Source organism: Lutzomyia longipalpis, chromosome 2 (genome assembly GCF_024334085.1).
Source record: "Lutzomyia longipalpis isolate SR_M1_2022 chromosome 2, ASM2433408v1".
Classification (NCBI taxonomy): domain Eukaryota; kingdom Metazoa; phylum Arthropoda; class Insecta; order Diptera; family Psychodidae; genus Lutzomyia; species Lutzomyia longipalpis.
The window spans coordinates 36,638,044-36,655,244 of record NC_074708.1 but is presented as its reverse complement, the minus strand read 5'-3'; the positions used below and the strand labels follow the sequence as shown (position 1 = coordinate 36,655,244).

At 38.2% G+C, this 17,201-nt stretch overlaps 2 protein-coding genes across 3 annotated transcripts in view; both read right to left on the bottom strand.

Moving 5' to 3' along the window:
* The window catches only part of LOC129790573 (zwei Ig domain protein zig-8-like), a 39,268-nt gene extending 22,172 nt beyond the window's left edge, over nucleotides 1-17,096 (bottom strand). For both annotated transcript variants that reach the window (XM_055828135.1, XM_055828136.1), the window contains exon 1: nucleotides 16,027-17,096. In XM_055828135.1, the coding sequence (XP_055684110.1) occupies nucleotides 16,027-16,117 (91 nt within the window). In that variant the 5' untranslated portion in view covers nucleotides 16,118-17,096. The remainder of the gene's footprint in view (nucleotides 1-16,026) is intronic.
* On the bottom strand, nucleotides 811-7,305 carry LOC129790560 (uncharacterized). Its single transcript, XM_055828118.1, has 2 exons — nucleotides 6,672-7,305; nucleotides 811-1,670 (listed from the first exon to the last, which is right to left on the bottom strand). The coding sequence occupies exons 1-2, from the start codon at nucleotides 7,254-7,256 to the stop codon at nucleotides 1,038-1,040; spliced, it is 1,218 nt and encodes a 405-aa protein (XP_055684093.1). The 5' UTR covers nucleotides 7,257-7,305; the 3' UTR covers nucleotides 811-1,037.
* Nucleotides 17,097-17,201: the final 105 nt, after the last annotated feature.

Below are 17,201 nucleotides of genomic sequence, written 5' to 3'. Positions count from 1 at the left end.
GGGGTGCCCCAGTGATGGTTAGCCCTGTTTGTGGAGGGGGTTTGTGCGAATGTGTAATCTTATGTAATTTTGTAAATGGAGAAAAATGGGCAGATTGGTTGTTTATCTCCTCGGCAAATAGCACCACTGAAATGCTATTTTGTACACCGATAAAAATCTATAAATTCCTCTCCAGGGGCCCAACTGTCTCCCATTTTTGGTGTCCCTATACCTCGTTTGGTGGCCCACCCAAAGCACACCACCCTCTCTCAAAACAGCTCGTCTTTCCTTTTTTGAACAGCAAGTGCTAAAGATAAACAAATCTCTTATCGCACTTTGTCATACAATGGTAACACTCTGGATGGTATTTTGTAGGAGAGTAAAAATTCTTCGTGAATCATCCCAAACTCTGCAAATGGTTTGAGGGGGGTTGAAAATGGGAAAATGGGTGGGTGTATGGGGGATAGAAAACATTTTAGAAATATTAGATATTCTTGCAAATTGCTTCGCATGATCTTGAATCACTTTTCCTACCCTGTGTGTGTGTCCTCTTTCACGTTTCTCCTATAACCTCCTGCTTCTTTTTTTTTTGAATACAGGATGGTGTATATGTGTGGGAAGGAATGGGGGCGGATGCTAAAATGGGGAGGTAGCAAAATGTACATTGAGAGAGTCGTATGAAAGAGATGAAAATGTGATGTTGATTTTGCTTTTTTTTCTGGGTACCATCCAACAGCGTCTTTCTCGTTGAAGATATATATATTTCCAACAATAGATAATGGTATCAAATGAAATTCTTGAAATGAACCTCTTTTCATGGAAAAGAAAAGATTTTCTTTATACTTTTGCACTACTAAATTTTATTCAGGATTTCAGTTTTCCATACTTAAAATTGGCGAGAATTAAACCATTTCTTTTATCCACAAGTAGGCAACTTTAATTGGAACTTTAATTTAAATTATTTAAGAAAAAGAAAAGCAAGGATTGAATTTTAGAATTTTACAAGTTACTTTAAATGACTTTTATGTTGGGCGCCACTCGTCATTCGACGAGAATTGTTAAACATGAAACATAGTTACTTGATACAGGTTTCCGCTGATTCCTGTCTCTTCTGCGAGTGACCTCGCACGCCACGTCCCATTGACATCCATCGGCATCTGGCTTGAGGACTTTCCCCATTCCCGAGAGGGAATCCATGTCCTCCACCTGGTGTTCTCCTGATGCTGCTTTCCCCAGTCCCGAGAGGGAATCCATGTCTTCCACTTGGTGTTCTCCTGATGCTCATCCTTCGGCATCAGGCTTGAGGACTTTCCCCATCCCCGAAAGGCAATCCATGTCCTCCACTTGGTGTTCTCCTGAAGCTCCTCTCTGTGGAGGGCATCTTCCCAGCCGTCGGTCTCACGACGCACAGCACGCAGAATTCGTCTTCCACGACGAATGTTGCAGAGAAGAAGCTTCTTCCGTCTTTGGGTACTCACTTCTGCCCTTCTTCTGCCATTGGCTCGGCAGTGAAAGGGTTTTCCTTTGCTCACGGAGCCCGTGGGGTCACATCCATCGACATGAGGCATCGTAGACGGCAGCGTCTTTTCCTTTCCGGTCGGGGAGCCAAGGCACTTCCCATTTTCACTTCTTTTTTCTTCGGACGGAGTGTTAACACGCTCCATCCTAATGGAGTGATCAATCGAGACTGACTGAAATAATCAAAAGAATAAGCGAACAACTCCGAACCCACACATACATACAAAACAATTTGACATTTTCTTCCAATTTAGTACTAAATCATTCCAGGGGCTTATCAATTTATTTATTGCAGTTCAGATTTTATTTTTACGAAATTCCTTCGAAAAGCGAACGCTACATCACCTCTTAGTTACAAAAGAAAAAAAAAAGGAAATAAAAAAAAAAGAAAAGTTCTTTTCCTTATTCTTAAGAAGGTGATGTAGGCAAAGAAAATTTTAATCTAAAGATCTCTTAAACATTGGCAAAGGACAGCATGGCTGGCATCGATTTCTTCCACGTTCGGCGTAATTATTCAATGAAATTTTATTGTGAAAATTAGAGAATTTATGCCTCAATATTTACTAAAATAAATTAAAGGGAATACGAGCTGATCGCACCTAGAAGAGGTGAAAACTATGGGGATTATGTATCCCGCTCCTCCAAACCCTCGAGTGAATATCACGCCCTTTAGAAAAGGTTTCGAGGTGGAAAAAGGCAAGGAAAGGAATTGGAAGGGAAATTAAGGAATGACAAAGGATAACTTTGTTCTAATTGCCCTTCTTCTTCAAAACCCCCAGTCTTCTTCTCCTCAATCCTGTAGATTGAGTTTCTTCAGGTTAATCAGACTCAAAAAAAATGAAATCAAAATAAAAATATTGATCAACATCTCCTTCAACTGGTGGATCTAAGGTAACTTAAAGATCCTTAATCATTACGAGAGTCACAAAAGTGAAGGAGGAAAAATTGTTCTACTAATGGAAAGTAAGATTTACGGAAGGCGGTGATTCTTAATAAAGCTTCTTGAGCTTTCTTCAAACTGATGGTCTCTCTTTCCTTACCAGCATTTGCTATTAGCAACGCGGAAGTGTTTGTGTGGGGAAAGGTGAGAAGGAATTTAAATTTATCTCCACTTCTCTCTCTGATCCCTTCGCAAACTCGTAAGACAGTGCCTCACGCGCTTTGCATAACGTGAGCCTTGGACAACGGATTTGTGGGCGAAAGATCCTAACTGCGTTAACCACTGCTGGCATCTCTCGTTGGCTCCTCGCTCCATAAGTCTCCCGAGAACCTTAAGACTTCACACAAGTCCACTCGTCCATTGTCCCTTCTTAGCCGACACCAACTCCCCACAGGAGCATCTCATCAGATGGTCTCTAGGCAAAGAATCCTCTACGCCGCTTCTCCTTCTCTCTCTCCTCTCCTCTCTCTCTTTACTCCTCTTTCTCTCTTCTCCTCCTTCTCCCTTCTCCTTCTCCCTCTCCTCTCTCTCTTTACTGAGTTCACCTCCCCTCGGCATTTCACCGGCCCCCCTACCCTATTTTTTATTCCTCCAATCTCCAGTCCACCCGGAGGCCCCAAAGTACTTTTCTCTCATTCTCTTTCAAAAAAACGTAGATGGGGTGGAATTTAGACATGGGCACGAACGGGGTGAACCTTCGATGAAGATTTGGCTTTTCAGGGCCTCGGCTCCATCCGTGAGATTGCGTACTGGGTGGATGTGAACTCAGTCGCCGCCACCATTTGAGCCAAAGGCTCATAAGCAGAGTTATCCCAGGTTGGTGTAAAGGACCACCCCTTTCATTGGGCTCTTTGTCAATCTGACTCCTGTTTTGCCTTTCTCTCTTCTTTTTCGCCGCTCAACTCCTCCACCACTCTTCAATTTTCGACGATTCCTTGCCTCGAGGTCACCGTCAGAGAGCACCTATGAAAAGAAGGAGACAACCTTGGAGGTACGCCGTCCTCGCTTTCCTGTGATTCATCCACGAGCCCACGAGAATAAGTATGGGTCCAGATGACACTTTTCTGCCCTACCATTGGAGGTGGTCGCATGGCAACACGAGGAAGGAATCTTTCTATTATTTCATGTGGTATTTTTTTTTCCCGCGGACTAGACGAGAATGCGAAAGGAGTATTGACTCTAATAGTTAGGTGGGATGGGTCCTATGCATCTTGTGCATGTAATTTCATAGGATTAGGAAGGATGGAATTAATTGGATTCTGCCAAGTGCAGGGGAAATAATTCGAGGAACAAACATCTCCGATTACGAATCAAACGAATGCCATCCGAAAGAGCTCTTGCCAAATAAGGCATGATATGACTCTAACAAATTTTAAAACGTGACTCTTCTCAAGGATGTTCCAAGGCTGAACAACCATTTTTAGGGAGCAACCCTAGAGGTGCTCATGCAATCTTTCCTCATACTGCAACTATCGAGGATTCAACAATAATAAATTTCTAAATTAGCAATATAATACCTTCCTTCCGGTTTGATCAAAATGAATAAATAAGGAGAGAGTAAGAAAAGACAGTTAAAACCTAGTTCCAGAGGAACATGCTCTAATTTACTTCTCTCCATGCAAAATTGTACAAAAGGGCGTTAACCAATCTCTGATTAAATTCAGATCCTGGTTTTATGGTGATCTTGGATGATTGGAAATATAAAGGAAAGGAAAGAGAATGCAAGGGTCAACAAAGTTAAACCCTGAGGTTGGCGATGAATTTCAAACGAGATAAATAAAAAGAAAAGAAAGTGGAGGATCTTGAACCGATCAGACGTTCCCAACGAATTATCAAAGGAGAATCACCCATTTAGAGTATTAATTGTTCTCACAAGAGGCATCGAGGCAAAAGCTAATCAAGATTCATTGAGATCCTCACACAGAAGGTGCGAGGAAAGAAACCACCCACGGTTTCACATCTCAATGGAGTCGGATGGATCTGGGAGAAGGTACACATCTCCTCAAACCAGAATCCACGGCGAAACTTCGGGACGAATCCCAAAATTTTTCCGGCGAGTTCTTCCAAAGGGAAGGACTCACATCCGAACTGGATAAACCAGACTAAAGCTGGGAATCCCGTGGAAGGAGGGCGCCGCTTCACAACGGGGTAACAAAACAGGAGGTCTCGTGAAAACATACGCCGAAAAACCACTGAGGAGACCTCCATCCCCGGATAGAAAATCTAACGCTTTAACAAGAAAGCTTTCCAAGGATGTTTGTACTACCTATTCAGAAGGTTTAAAATAAACTAAGCAATTCTCTTCCTTAAATCCAAACAGCAATGCAAGCTGTTCCAAAAACATCCTTATCAAGTGGAAAGCGCTAATTTTCCATAAACCCATCACCGTTCGTCAAACGCTAACGCAAGGACAGAGTTTACGATAAGCGATCCGCCAAATTCCGCTCAACCCGCTTAATCAATTGCTAGGCAAGATACGGGGATCGGAAAATAAACGGGCGCCTATCCTGAGTCGGCTCGCATCGCATGCTCAACGCCCGATGCAGGGATCAGGAAAACGCAAGAATTAATAAATTTTAAATTTAAAATTAAATAAAGGAAAACTTTCCGCACAAAAATTGTGATCCGGAAACTTTAATCACAAACTATTTTACTCAGCAAATTCCTTTTCGCAAAATTCATTCAGAATCAAAATTAATAAAAATCCAGGATTTGCTAGAAAGATTCAATTTGGTCGCCATCCACCGAACCATATGCCATTTGTCCTGCCACATAATTAATTTTTAAGAAAAAGGGGAAATTGTTTGCAAAAAGAATCGACAAATTAATTGCATTTAAATTAATTGGGTTCAAAAATTTTGTTCCATAATCAGCGAGAAAGACCGAAAAACTCTATAGAAGATACTGAATAATTTCCCTCATCCCACCGTTGCCCGCAGGACGCAGCACGCGAGAAAAGCGGGTCACAAATGGTCCAGCAAATTCTGCTCAACCCGCTTAATCAATTGCCTAGGCAAGATACGGGGATCAGAAAATCGAAGGGCACCCGCCCCCGATCAACCCACAGCGCATGCCCCACACTCAACGTCGGAATGAGGAAACACTCCAATATCAAATTCCACAATTCAAAGTCCAAGAGGATTGATAACCAATGAAAAGACTCAAAATCAAATTGAAAGTACAATTCCCCAACAGTGCATAATTAAAGATAAAAGAAAAGATTTAAAATTATGCACCGGTAATATTTTAAAATTTTTGCAAAAAGAATTTTGAAAAAGAATTACTACAAAAGAATCCCCAAAATTTTTGGGGGACAAAGTTTAACTTAATCTCTCAACCATTATCTCGAGAGAGATCACCGCTATTTGATAAGCCACCTCACTTTGACCGTGAAGCAATGTCATGGCTCCACAAGGTTAAATGAAAGTCAAAGATTTCCGGGGTTTTCCTCATAATTGCGAGAAAATCAAATTTCCCGCTCTTTCCCTCAAGGAATTTTAATTTTTTAAAAGGGACTGAATGAGATCACAAAACTCCACAGACAATCACAATGTTAGCAAACGACACAATTTGCATGAAAAATTTTTATAATAAAAATTGAAAAAGAAATCTTTAAGAACTTTAGCATATAATGTCGATCTCAGGGAGAAAGCCTGTCGAATTTACGCGTTTCAACCTTCTCATTCGTCCTGAGATCGCATGAAACTTGAGAGGTTCTGGGGGAAAGGAATTGCCACAAATATCCTTTTATTCATCCCCAGAAAGGCTCTCTATTCAAAAGAAAATCAACTTTAACAGCCTGCCCACACGGCTAAATTCAGAAAAAAAAATGATAAAACATAAGACTCTTTCAATACCAAAACCATTTCTCTTCAAATAAAAAGAAAAAAACGGCAAAAAAAAAGAAAAATTCTCAAAGGTGAGTTACTTAAGAGCGCGTAGTTGGGCGCCATTGAAATGAACCTCTTTTCATGGAAAAGAAAAGATTTTCTTTATACTTTTGCACTACTAAATTTTATTCAGGATTTCAGTTTTCCATACTTAAAATTGGCGAGAATTAAACCATTTCTTTTATCCACAAGTAGGCAACTTTAATTGGAACTTTAATTTAAATTATTTAAGAAAAAGAAAAGCAAGGATTGAATTTTAGAATTTTACAAGTTACTTTAAATGACTTTTATGTTGGGCGCCACTCGTCATTCGACGAGAATTGTTAAACATGAAACATAGTTACTTGATACAGGTTTCCGCTGATTCCTGTCTCTTCTGCGAGTGACCTCGCACGCCACGTCCCATTGACATCCATCGGCATCTGGCTTGAGGACTTTCCCCATTCCCGAGAGGGAATCCATGTCCTCCACCTGGTGTTCTCCTGATGCTGCTTTCCCCAGTCCCGAGAGGGAATCCATGTCTTCCACTTGGTGTTCTCCTGATGCTCATCCTTCGGCATCAGGCTTGAGGACTTTCCCCATCCCCGAAAGGCAATCCATGTCCTCCACTTGGTGTTCTCCTGAAGCTCCTCTCTGTGGAGGGCATCTTCCCAGCCGTCGGTCTCACGACGCACAGCACGCAGAATTCGTCTTCCACGACGAATGTTGCAGAGAAGAAGCTTCTTCCGTCTTTGGGTACTCACTTCTGCCCTTCTTCTGCCATTGGCTCGGCAGTGAAAGGGTTTTCCTTTGCTCACGGAGCCCGTGGGGTCACATCCATCGACATGAGGCATCGTAGACGGCAGCGTCTTTTCCTTTCCGGTCGGGGAGCCAAGGCACTTCCCATTTTCACTTCTTTTTTCTTCGGACGGAGTGTTAACACGCTCCATCCTAATGGAGTGATCAATCGAGACTGACTGAAATAATCAAAAGAATAAGCGAACAACTCCGAACCCACACATACATACAAAACAATTTGACATTTTCTTCCAATTTAGTACTAAATCATTCCAGGGGCTTATCAATTTATTTATTGCAGTTCAGATTTTATTTTTACGAAATTCCTTCGAAAAGCGAACGCTACATTCTATTTGGAAAAGTCTTTCTGAATGAGTGGAGTCCCTCTGAAAATTTTTAGCAGAATAAGTAGGAAAAAAAAGAGAAAGCATCCCGTTTTTCAACTATAAAGCATATTCAATTGGCATAAATTCTAAGTGCGGGGGAGGATGAAAGACATATCGGGAAGAAAGTACGTACTTTGCAAGCAACTCTTTTTTTTTCTTCACCCATCCATTCCATCGCCTCTGTAAGTTTTCTTCTGCCATTGTGCACTCTTGTTTGGGACTTTGGACAGTGCGCGACATTGAGGGGAAAGTTTTTCTTCATATTTTTTTTTGGTTCAGAGAAAGTTTTTGACTTGAAATGGAGTGCGAAGGGTTTTGTGCATAATAAATTTATAAGTCGAAGGGTGCACTCAGTGGGCGATCAACTGAGAGAATTACTTTTAAGATAAATTGACTATTAAAGACGGTATGATAGTAGTTTCGTTGTTTTGTTAAACTTTGAATTTTTCTCAAGGGGAAAATTCATGTACAATAGTTTGATTGTATGAATATTGGCTTGTAGGGAAACTCTTAGGGACTTTTTTTTATATATTTTTTTATTGAGGAATGCTTGTAATACTCTAAAAAAGCTATTCAAGAAGAATTCTCCAAAAATTTAAATATAATTTTTTAAGGGTTGTGAGTTTGGTCTTTCTTTTTGACTTTTATTTATTTATTTATTTGTTAAATCTAATCATTTTAATGTGAGATAGGAAGAATTAAAAAGAAATAATTTGAAAATTATTGAATTGAAAATATTAAATTCTAATCAATATTTGGTAATTTAATGAAAATGCAATAAAATCTGATTTTTTATTTCAAAATTAGCTCGAAAATCACTCTTAAAATTTCTCTAATTTCTAAAATTATTATAGAACATCCCTTATTTCATTTCGTTTAACTTTTTTTATACCTATAACATGAACTTGCGTTTGTTGCAGAACGAATCCTTATCAAAGTTTTCACGAAAATGGCAGAAAACCTATTCCTGACTATCCCAAAATATAAAGAAATATTTTAATAATTAATCTCACTTTGTTCTCATTTAATCCTCTCTCAAATAAACCCCCAAAACTACCCTATTCTACCACTAAAAGAATATTAAAAATTAAATATATTTCAACCAATTAAAAAAAATCCAAATGTAAGTACTTAATCTGCAACATTAAAAAAATAACATTTTTTACACACCACTTATTCAATGTTTTTTGCGTTGGAAAAAAAACCCAACAAAATAAACAAAATTTCCCCCATCCCCGCCCACGCAACAGAGCATATATGGAGAAATAAAAAAAATTGCGTTACCACCGAAAAAAAAGCTCACATGCAATTTCCAGTGCTAATTCGAAAGCCAATGGATTACACCGACAGTTGCAACCCTTACATTGCACTGGGGCGTGATTTGGGGCGTACAGAGGGGATTGGGAATTAGGATTTAATGCTCTACACGGAGGTGGGTGCGGAGTGCAGTGCATACACACCTGAATTTGTTGCTCGCGCGCCAGGTGGTACGGAGATAGAGGAGCTTTTCGGAGGAGGGATGGAGAAAAGTTCTAAAGTGTGTTTGTGTGTGGTTTCTACGCCCGGAAGTCCGTGTGTACATAATTTGTGATAAGTTTATTTGCGAATGCAAATTAAATTTGCAAAGATCATGCATATGTTCTGTGGCAGTCACTGGGTAACCTAGAAAAGTCGAAAAGGCGAAGATGGAGGGAGGGAGGGTTTGAAAATGAAGGTAGAAAAGGTGGCAAAAAAAAGGTAGATTCGGGGTGTGGAAGGTGAAAAAGTCAGCACGTGATTTATAATTGTATGAAATTATAAGCAAATTGTTTCTTGACTTTTCATTTTTCTACACCTCGTTTTACATTTCTCGCTTCTTTTTTATTCTTGGTGGGTTTCTCTACCCCTGCGGGAGACAGATTGGGGTCCTGAGGTTGGGGTTTCACCGTGCGGTAGATTGTGGATCACAGGGGTTGAGTGTATTTTCATTTATTGTGAAACCCTCGGTGTTTAGCTTCCGCACATACCTACATAGGAGCTTTCACTTCTACATGTATGTAGCAAAAATTCCTTTCTTCTCCCTACATACGGGAAAAACTCTCTCTGACTGCTCTGGCATGCCCTGTGTGTGTACTCTCATATACTGGCGTGGCGCACAAACTTTTGTTAAACTCTTTTACACAATATCTCATACACAATAAAGTAAAGGAAAAATATGAACTTTTCAGCAACAATAATAAATTTGAGAAGCATTTATCCGCAGTATAAATGTAAAATGCTTTTTGTATAGAGTCGCTGAGGCGCACCATCCCCTATTTTACCCGAACCCACACACCCCCTGCGTGCCACACATATCATCCCCATCAATGACACGGCACAAATGAAGAAGTGTAGGCATTATGCATGACGGACCCCTTGCAGTGTAGGGAGGAATTGTTATATATATTACTCCTTTTCTCCATACGCCACACAATATATGTATATAAAATTGTATTGAAAAGGAACTCCCCCTTTGCCTCGGGGACTTGGGTGAAAAATGAGCATGGAAAATTCATGGAAAGTCCCATGATTTTTTTTTGTGTGTGCTCCCTTCCGACCACGGGATGTGACTCTACACGCATTTCATTGCCACACCCCCCAGCCAACAACCCCCTTATTGTTCCACCCTCCGTAGTAGGAAGTATATGTAAATTAGCAATGAATAAGCGAGTAATTTTTGCCAAAAGAAACAATCTATTGTGTCACCCCCCTTTGCATAAAAAGCCTCCCCATCGTAAGATTGACCCCATTAAAACTAAAGCTCGAGGGAGTATGTATAGCGGAGAAGATGGTCCAAACCAGAGGCTGAGTTTTTTGTAAAAAAAAGAAAGTTTTTAACGTGAGAAGAAAAACTAAAATAGAGAAAAGTTCTTCTATTGAAAGCCTTTCTAAATAAAACTTCTTTCAACTGAATTCATTCATTCATTTCCCAATAAGAACAAAGGGGAGTCAGTGTGCAAAAAAATCTGTTGTGATCCATCCTCCCCTATATATGTGGAATTTCCCACCATGCAGAAGTAGCAGAAGTATTGCGGAAAGTTTCGTGAAAATTGGCATGTATGGAGAATGGTTTTTGCACATCAACATCCTCCACAATATTGTTGCGATTTCAAACTACTCGACGGCGTGGCAAATTCGATAAATATTTAGAGATTATGCTGCAAATTCCGCAACAGCGACGCGGCTGGGAAAAGGATCCAATTTTAAATGGCGACAGGTAATAAAACACCACCTCCCCCATCGTAACCTATCTCCTGCATGTCATGGGAATTATCCTCTTGAATTTCCGCACAGTAAATTCCAAATCCACCCAATTTCCAATCAATTATATCCTATAAATGCTACACCAAACCCCCCATCATGCATTTAGACGAATCATTGGGGGTGCTGCACACCAATATTTTGAAATATAAACTAAGCTTTACCCCCCAAGGGATTATTATTATATAGAATTTTGTGATATTCATCATAAATTCACAAAAGCTTTTCATTCTCTGTATGTGGCTCAAATGCTCTTTTTATGGGGATTTTCACTCAAAAACCCTTCATTCGGTCTCCTGCAAAAGTTTCTCACTAATTCCAATAACTCTAATAACTCTCTCAACTAATAGGATTCGTCATCGTTCACATTTTAATTCTTTTTTCAGAATGAGATTTTATGAAATGAGATAATTTAAATTTAATGAATTTACTTTTTAATTAGGTGGCTTCTTTCTTTTATTTTTTTTAAGGAATTAATACAAATTTAAATAAATAAATTTTTCTTAACAGATTTTTGATAGAAACTCTTCCAAGAGTTCTTCCTTTTCAGAGGTAATTAAACAAAAAATGAGCTTTTAAGAGCTTTTGATCCATTCCAAAAAACATCAAGATGATTGTTAGTTTAGATTTAATTAATTTCGTAAAATTAATCGCAATAATAAGCTTTCTTTGAGCTCTTTTCTTTTATGTTTGAGCTTTTACAACCAGGCGCCTCCATCGTTACTATGTACAAACGTTTTTTTTTATTTTCCTTCTTTCTCTTTCTATATTTGCAAATTAATTGAAAAGGTAAAAGATTACTCCAAAATGATCTCAACATGTGTTTATCATGGGAAATGCCAGCATTTTGATATGTAATACCTACTCTAAAGAAGTTTGCTTGACAATTACAAATTACTACTTGGGGGGTGTTGTCCATTGTTTCAATTCACATTCATTTGCGACAGATTGACCTCAAAATAACCTGTCTTCCCCAGTTGAATAGCCTGGGTGATAGAAATAGTAATTATGTTTAAGTGAAAATGTATTTGTGTGTGGGAGTGCGGGAAGTGAATGAGAATTTCCAAGCTTTCCGCCATCCATCTCTCCTCCTTCAACAAAATACAATTCACTATATATATAAGGTTGTTGACTGAAACATTACACATACACAACACAAATACTCAAAGTGGAGTACTATGTATATATATAGAGAATTCTCTCAGATTGAAACCGTTACCGATGCAAATAAGGTCAGTGATTCAACTTGCAAACTATTAAACTTTCCTAATGGATTTACTAGCAATTTGCAAGTTAATTTGAGGGAATTATTTGCACTATTTGATGTTTAATGTTTGTGGCACGTAGACATTTCAATTACAAATTCTTAACTATATGGCTATGAGCTGAATGCTTCGCGTAGGAGGGTTGCAGTGCTTAAAATTTTAAACAGCAAATTATATATTTTTCTCTTTTTGCATTGCGCAAAGACTTCTTGTCGTGGGGGGGGGGGGAAATGTTTGTTTCGCCATTGAAATCTTATGGTGAGAGAAATTGTTTCGCAAAAGTTCTTGGCGTCAGATATGTATCAGTTAGAATGTGAATATAAAGCTTCCCACAAAATTCGGCGGGAGAAAATTTCACCATCCTTTCTGCATCTTCGCAGACAAAGTGAAAAGTTGATTTTCTCACCAAGAGCAGACGAGACGAATTTAATGGGTGCCAGTAAGTTATTGAAAGTATTTTCTTTTTATTCTTTAATACATATTCAAGATGCGCGTGGGAGGTGGAGGAATTTTTTTTAGGGGGGTGTTTTTTGTGAAGAATTATTGGAGCGTAAGGGAAAGCTTGTTCAACACCAAATGTCTATTTGCACAAGTTGTTTCGCATTCCACTCCATTTTTTCGTTGTTTTCTTCGTTTTTTTTTTATTTTTTGAAAACACTTAAAGTTTCGCGATGGATGAAAATTTGTAAATATAAAGTTTTGCAGTTGGGAAACTTTAAAGTGTACGAGGAAATGGGAGATGCGAATTCATGGTAAAAGCTTCGGGATTTTCCCCAAACACTTGCAAAGAGGTACCTATGAGAATGATGGAGTTAACATTGCTCCGGGAAAATGTATGAAATTGAAGCATTTAGCGGTGTGAAATCAATACCAAACAATCTCACTTACATGCGCCCCCATGATTGTACACAGCAGGTGAAGTAATTTGACTTTTTACCCTTCCGTTCTCGTACTAGTTTCAATGGTTTCGACATTGCAATTTACCTTTAGGTTTAGGCCTTTTAATTGGTATTTGATAGCTTTTTTGTAGCACATTCCAAACTTTTTTTTTACTATTTACTGGACTACTTTGATTGAAAAAAGAGACCTCTTGAGGCAGCCATTTTTTTTCAAAGGACGCCACAACCATAACCTCACATTTACTCAAGGATTGCTTCGTATGACACGCTTTGTGTTTCAATGGCGAAACAATAAATCAGCAATTCACGCGGGACTTTTTATTCACTGACAACCTATTTTGCAAACTTGTCTATTCCAAGTTGCTTCTACATGCAAATCTTTGGCACAATCTGCATGAGTTTCTGAATGAATTCCCACTGCAACTGTCAGTGGAAAAAAGATAAGAGATATTGCCAACCACTTGCTGATTTATAGTGCTGATCCAAGCTTGGAAAAAAAGCTCAATTGCCCAAGCTGATTGGCAATTTCAGAGAAAGCATTTTTTTGTATTTAAACAGACTGCAAAAATCTTCTGTCAACCAACTGCCAAGTAAAGCATCCGTTACAATGCCAAGTATGTCAAAAAAATTCAAAGATCATCAAACCTAAGTAAATTGTAGGTCCATTTTGTCCTAGAAAATAATATTTTGAAATTAAATTTTAAAACAATTTCTCCGCTACAGCCATTTTATTCTAAAAAGAAAATCATGCCAACATTGTTAAGGGAAAAAAACCACAAGAAAGTTTCTCAAGGAGAGGCATTTTCACAACAAATGGCTCTCGAATAAATTTATCAACAAAGTTTTCACTTTACAAAAAATTGCTCTTCTTTCTTTCGTGCAAAAAGGATAAAACCTTCAGCATGTCGGTTTTTCTCGTCAGTTTAGGAAGCAAGAAAAAAAAACTATGTTTGCAGCATCGCGTCTTGTCTGTTACTGCAGGTGACACGGTGTATGACAACTTTTAGTGCTACTCAAGGAAAAGAGGTGGCAATTTCAGCAGATCACAACTTCCTGGGTGATTATTGCCAACAATATATTTTCAAGTGTCAGCATAATTGAGAGTATTTTGTTGTTTTGCAGCCAGATTTTCTCATCGTTTGCAATTTTCAGTATTTTTCGGTTATTTTTTTTGTTTTAAAAGTACATTTATTTTTGACAGATGTCACAATAACAGATTTAAACGTGATTAATGGCTTAAAAATAGTTTTCCTTTTTGATTTTATCAATAAATTCAATTGAATAATATTCAAAAATGAACAAATTAATTGAATAAATTGAATTTATTTACGTGTTTTGCTTTGTTTCAAGTTTGACTCAAATTCAGTACCTTTTTACGCCATTAAGTGTTAAGAACTAATCGTAATGATTAAAAATTATTTAGAGAGTTCTGAAAAACAAAATAAATAAATATTTATCAAAAATTGATAATAGAAACATTTCCATACATTGTGCATAACAACCTTTTACAGCATTGTTTACGCATAAGCCCTATTAAAAAAATTTAAAGAAGAGTTTCTTTGGAGAATTCTGAAGCTCCTCTCGCGTTCTTTTCAATGATGTCTCTATGTAAATATTCTTAAGGCATTTTATCTATATTTTCGCTTTAAAGTTCTTTAGTAGATTTTTCAACGATTCCTGAACATATTCGCGTCAATTTCAAGTGAAATCGTTATGAAATATTTCACAAAGGGCTCGTTTAATGAATTTTCATTTGAAAATTTCTATATTACATTTCGGAGAAAACCCCTTTTTAAAACAAAAAGAACGACAAAAAATAATAAACGATTTTTTTTCCAATTATTCTGTTAAAATTTCTGCACAGATTCTTCGTAAAAATGGAGTAGGTATCAACAATTTTTTTTGAAATATTTTTTTTTTATAGAAAAGGTTGTTACGTATTATGTATTGAGGAAATCATTAAGCGTAAATATATATTCCAGTGTACAGAATCATTGAAGGGAATAATTTGTGAATTCTGAGAAAATAATGATTTTCTCAATTAAAAATAGTTTTTTCGTATTTTGTCTATTCTGCAAACTTCTCAATGAATGAATGAAAAAATGTTATTCCCCTTTGCAAATTGCGGTACATAATAGTAACTTCTCAAGGAGGAAATATAAATTTTTTCAAGAGTTTTCCGGGAAAACTATCATCCAAAATGTACCAATAATAGTTTAATCATATTAGTTACCTATATGTGTAATTTGCAGGGAGAATCTTTACAATTACAACAAAATTCTAGTTATTAAATCATTGAAGGGAATTCTTGAAGTTTCTCATGAAAAGCCCTCAAAGGACCAAAGATTTTCTTGGAAAAGACTATGGTTTTCCCAAGTTGAGTGTCTCTAAGAGAAGCAAAAGTTTCTGAAATTTCATTTTTGAGTGGGAAAATTGTAATTGTCTTAGCAATTTCCCAGAAAATCATTTTCTTTTCAATGAATTATGTAATTTATCTTTCAAAGTTCTAATTTTGAGAATTTTCTGATAAATTCTGAGAAAATTCAATAGTTGAACAAATCCTTCCAGCCACAAAATTAAGCTCTCAGCGCTCTCAATTATAATCCAAAGATCCTCCCACAGTGTGCAAAGGGCTAATCTAAAAGCTTTCCTTCCTGCAAAATTGTCGCTATTATTTTACATTCAATTCCATTTTAATAGTGTTTAGAGAAGTGAATAAATTTATGCAGAGAGAACGTTTAACTTGGAGAGTCGACAAATAAATTGTAGACATGTAAATTTGTAGAGAAATCCCTCCATCCAATCCTTGATCCTCATGGCAAAAAAGGATCGTATCTCTGTGTTGTAAAGTGAAAATGTATGGAGTAGAGTTACTTGGGAGCTTTCTCTCTCTCTATTTTTTCGTCATTATTAAATTTACTTCTACGGGGAGCTTTTTCTTGAGGGAGGGTGAGATAAAGTGTGGGAGTTGAAATTAATTATCCAATCCAGCTGTGTGTTGAGGCTCTATTGGATGAAAATGGGCTTAAGGGAGGTGGAGGTTGTTGCTGTGAAGCTGATTTATATAGTTATAACCATTTGCTATATACGTACTTTTGTGTATGGCACAGAGTAGCATCGTCACAAGAATGTACCCTTGAGTCCAGCTCGTTGTTGTCTCCATATTTTCAGTGAAACGAAGCATATTCTCAGTATCAACCCCATCCACCACTCACTTCGCACACACGGATTACACTTTTGCTCGTGATTTACTCCAACTCTTGTACTTCTCAGCTCGCTATCTTTTTGCTTCGGGAGGCACACAAGACTTTCAGCAGCACTGTGAATTAATTCAATTACACTTAAACACTGTGTAAATTCAACGTGCGTTTTTTTTATTCGGGCCTGAGCTTCTTCTTTGCCTCCCAAACAACACTTTTCCGAGCTTTTATATACTCGGGATTTTTTTCTTTCTCTACTCTTCTGTGCTATGTGCAATCCACACTAAAGTATCCTCTTTTTAGGAGTGGATAAAATTCACTTTTTCCCTATATATATATTGGGATGTGTGTGTGTATTAAAGGGGGTAACTTCCGCTCTTAGAGGGATTTCACAGAAGGGATTTCCATGGATTTCCACTCACTTTTCACCTCCTTGACTTTTCCTCACAGCTCATACACTATCGAATATTCGCCGACGCTTTTTTTCGGTGGCGTCACACCAAATATGCGATGCTCCCGAAGGGGTGCAAAAACTCAGAAGCACCACCAAAGGGGGGGTGTCTTGGGGTGGATGTGGAGGAATTTTTGCAGAATATAAATTCTCTGGCAAGATGCCACACAAAATCCGTGTCTATTTCACTCGAGGAAAGTGCTTCGACGGGGGGGGATGGGTTTGAAGGGGGACGCCCCAAAGAAGCGCACGAGGGTGGTTGTGGGGGTGGAATAGGAAAAATAAATTTAAGATAAAAAAAAGCAAATTCACTTTTCACTCCACGTCACACACATTGGGTGAACTATAAGTGTGAGAAAGTGACAAAGATCCATCCAATTTATCGACATTCTGCAACAACACTCTCACCACCAAACTTGACGCGTTTTCCTGGCTTTTTTGGTCGCGGCACAATACTTTTTTGGCTCCTCCGGTTGCGAGTGTACGTACGGAACTGATGTTGAGTAGCAACTGGGGTTTCCACACGCGAATTGCTGGGGAAAAGCGGGAAATGGGCGTCCGGCGCAGTCGCGTAGCTCCCGTACAAGAGCCGACGGTGGGTGCTATCTCGACACACG

Excerpts from the sequence above, each read along its gene's own strand:
- LOC129790560 (XM_055828118.1), bottom strand. The coding sequence starts at position 7,256 with ATGGAGCGTGTTAACACTCCGTCCGAAGAAAAAAGAAGTGAAAATGGG. Across the intron at positions 1,671-6,671 it reads TCAGCGGAAACCTGTATCAA|TCAGTCTCGATTGATCACTC; the intron begins GTAACTATGTTT and ends TGATTATTTCAG.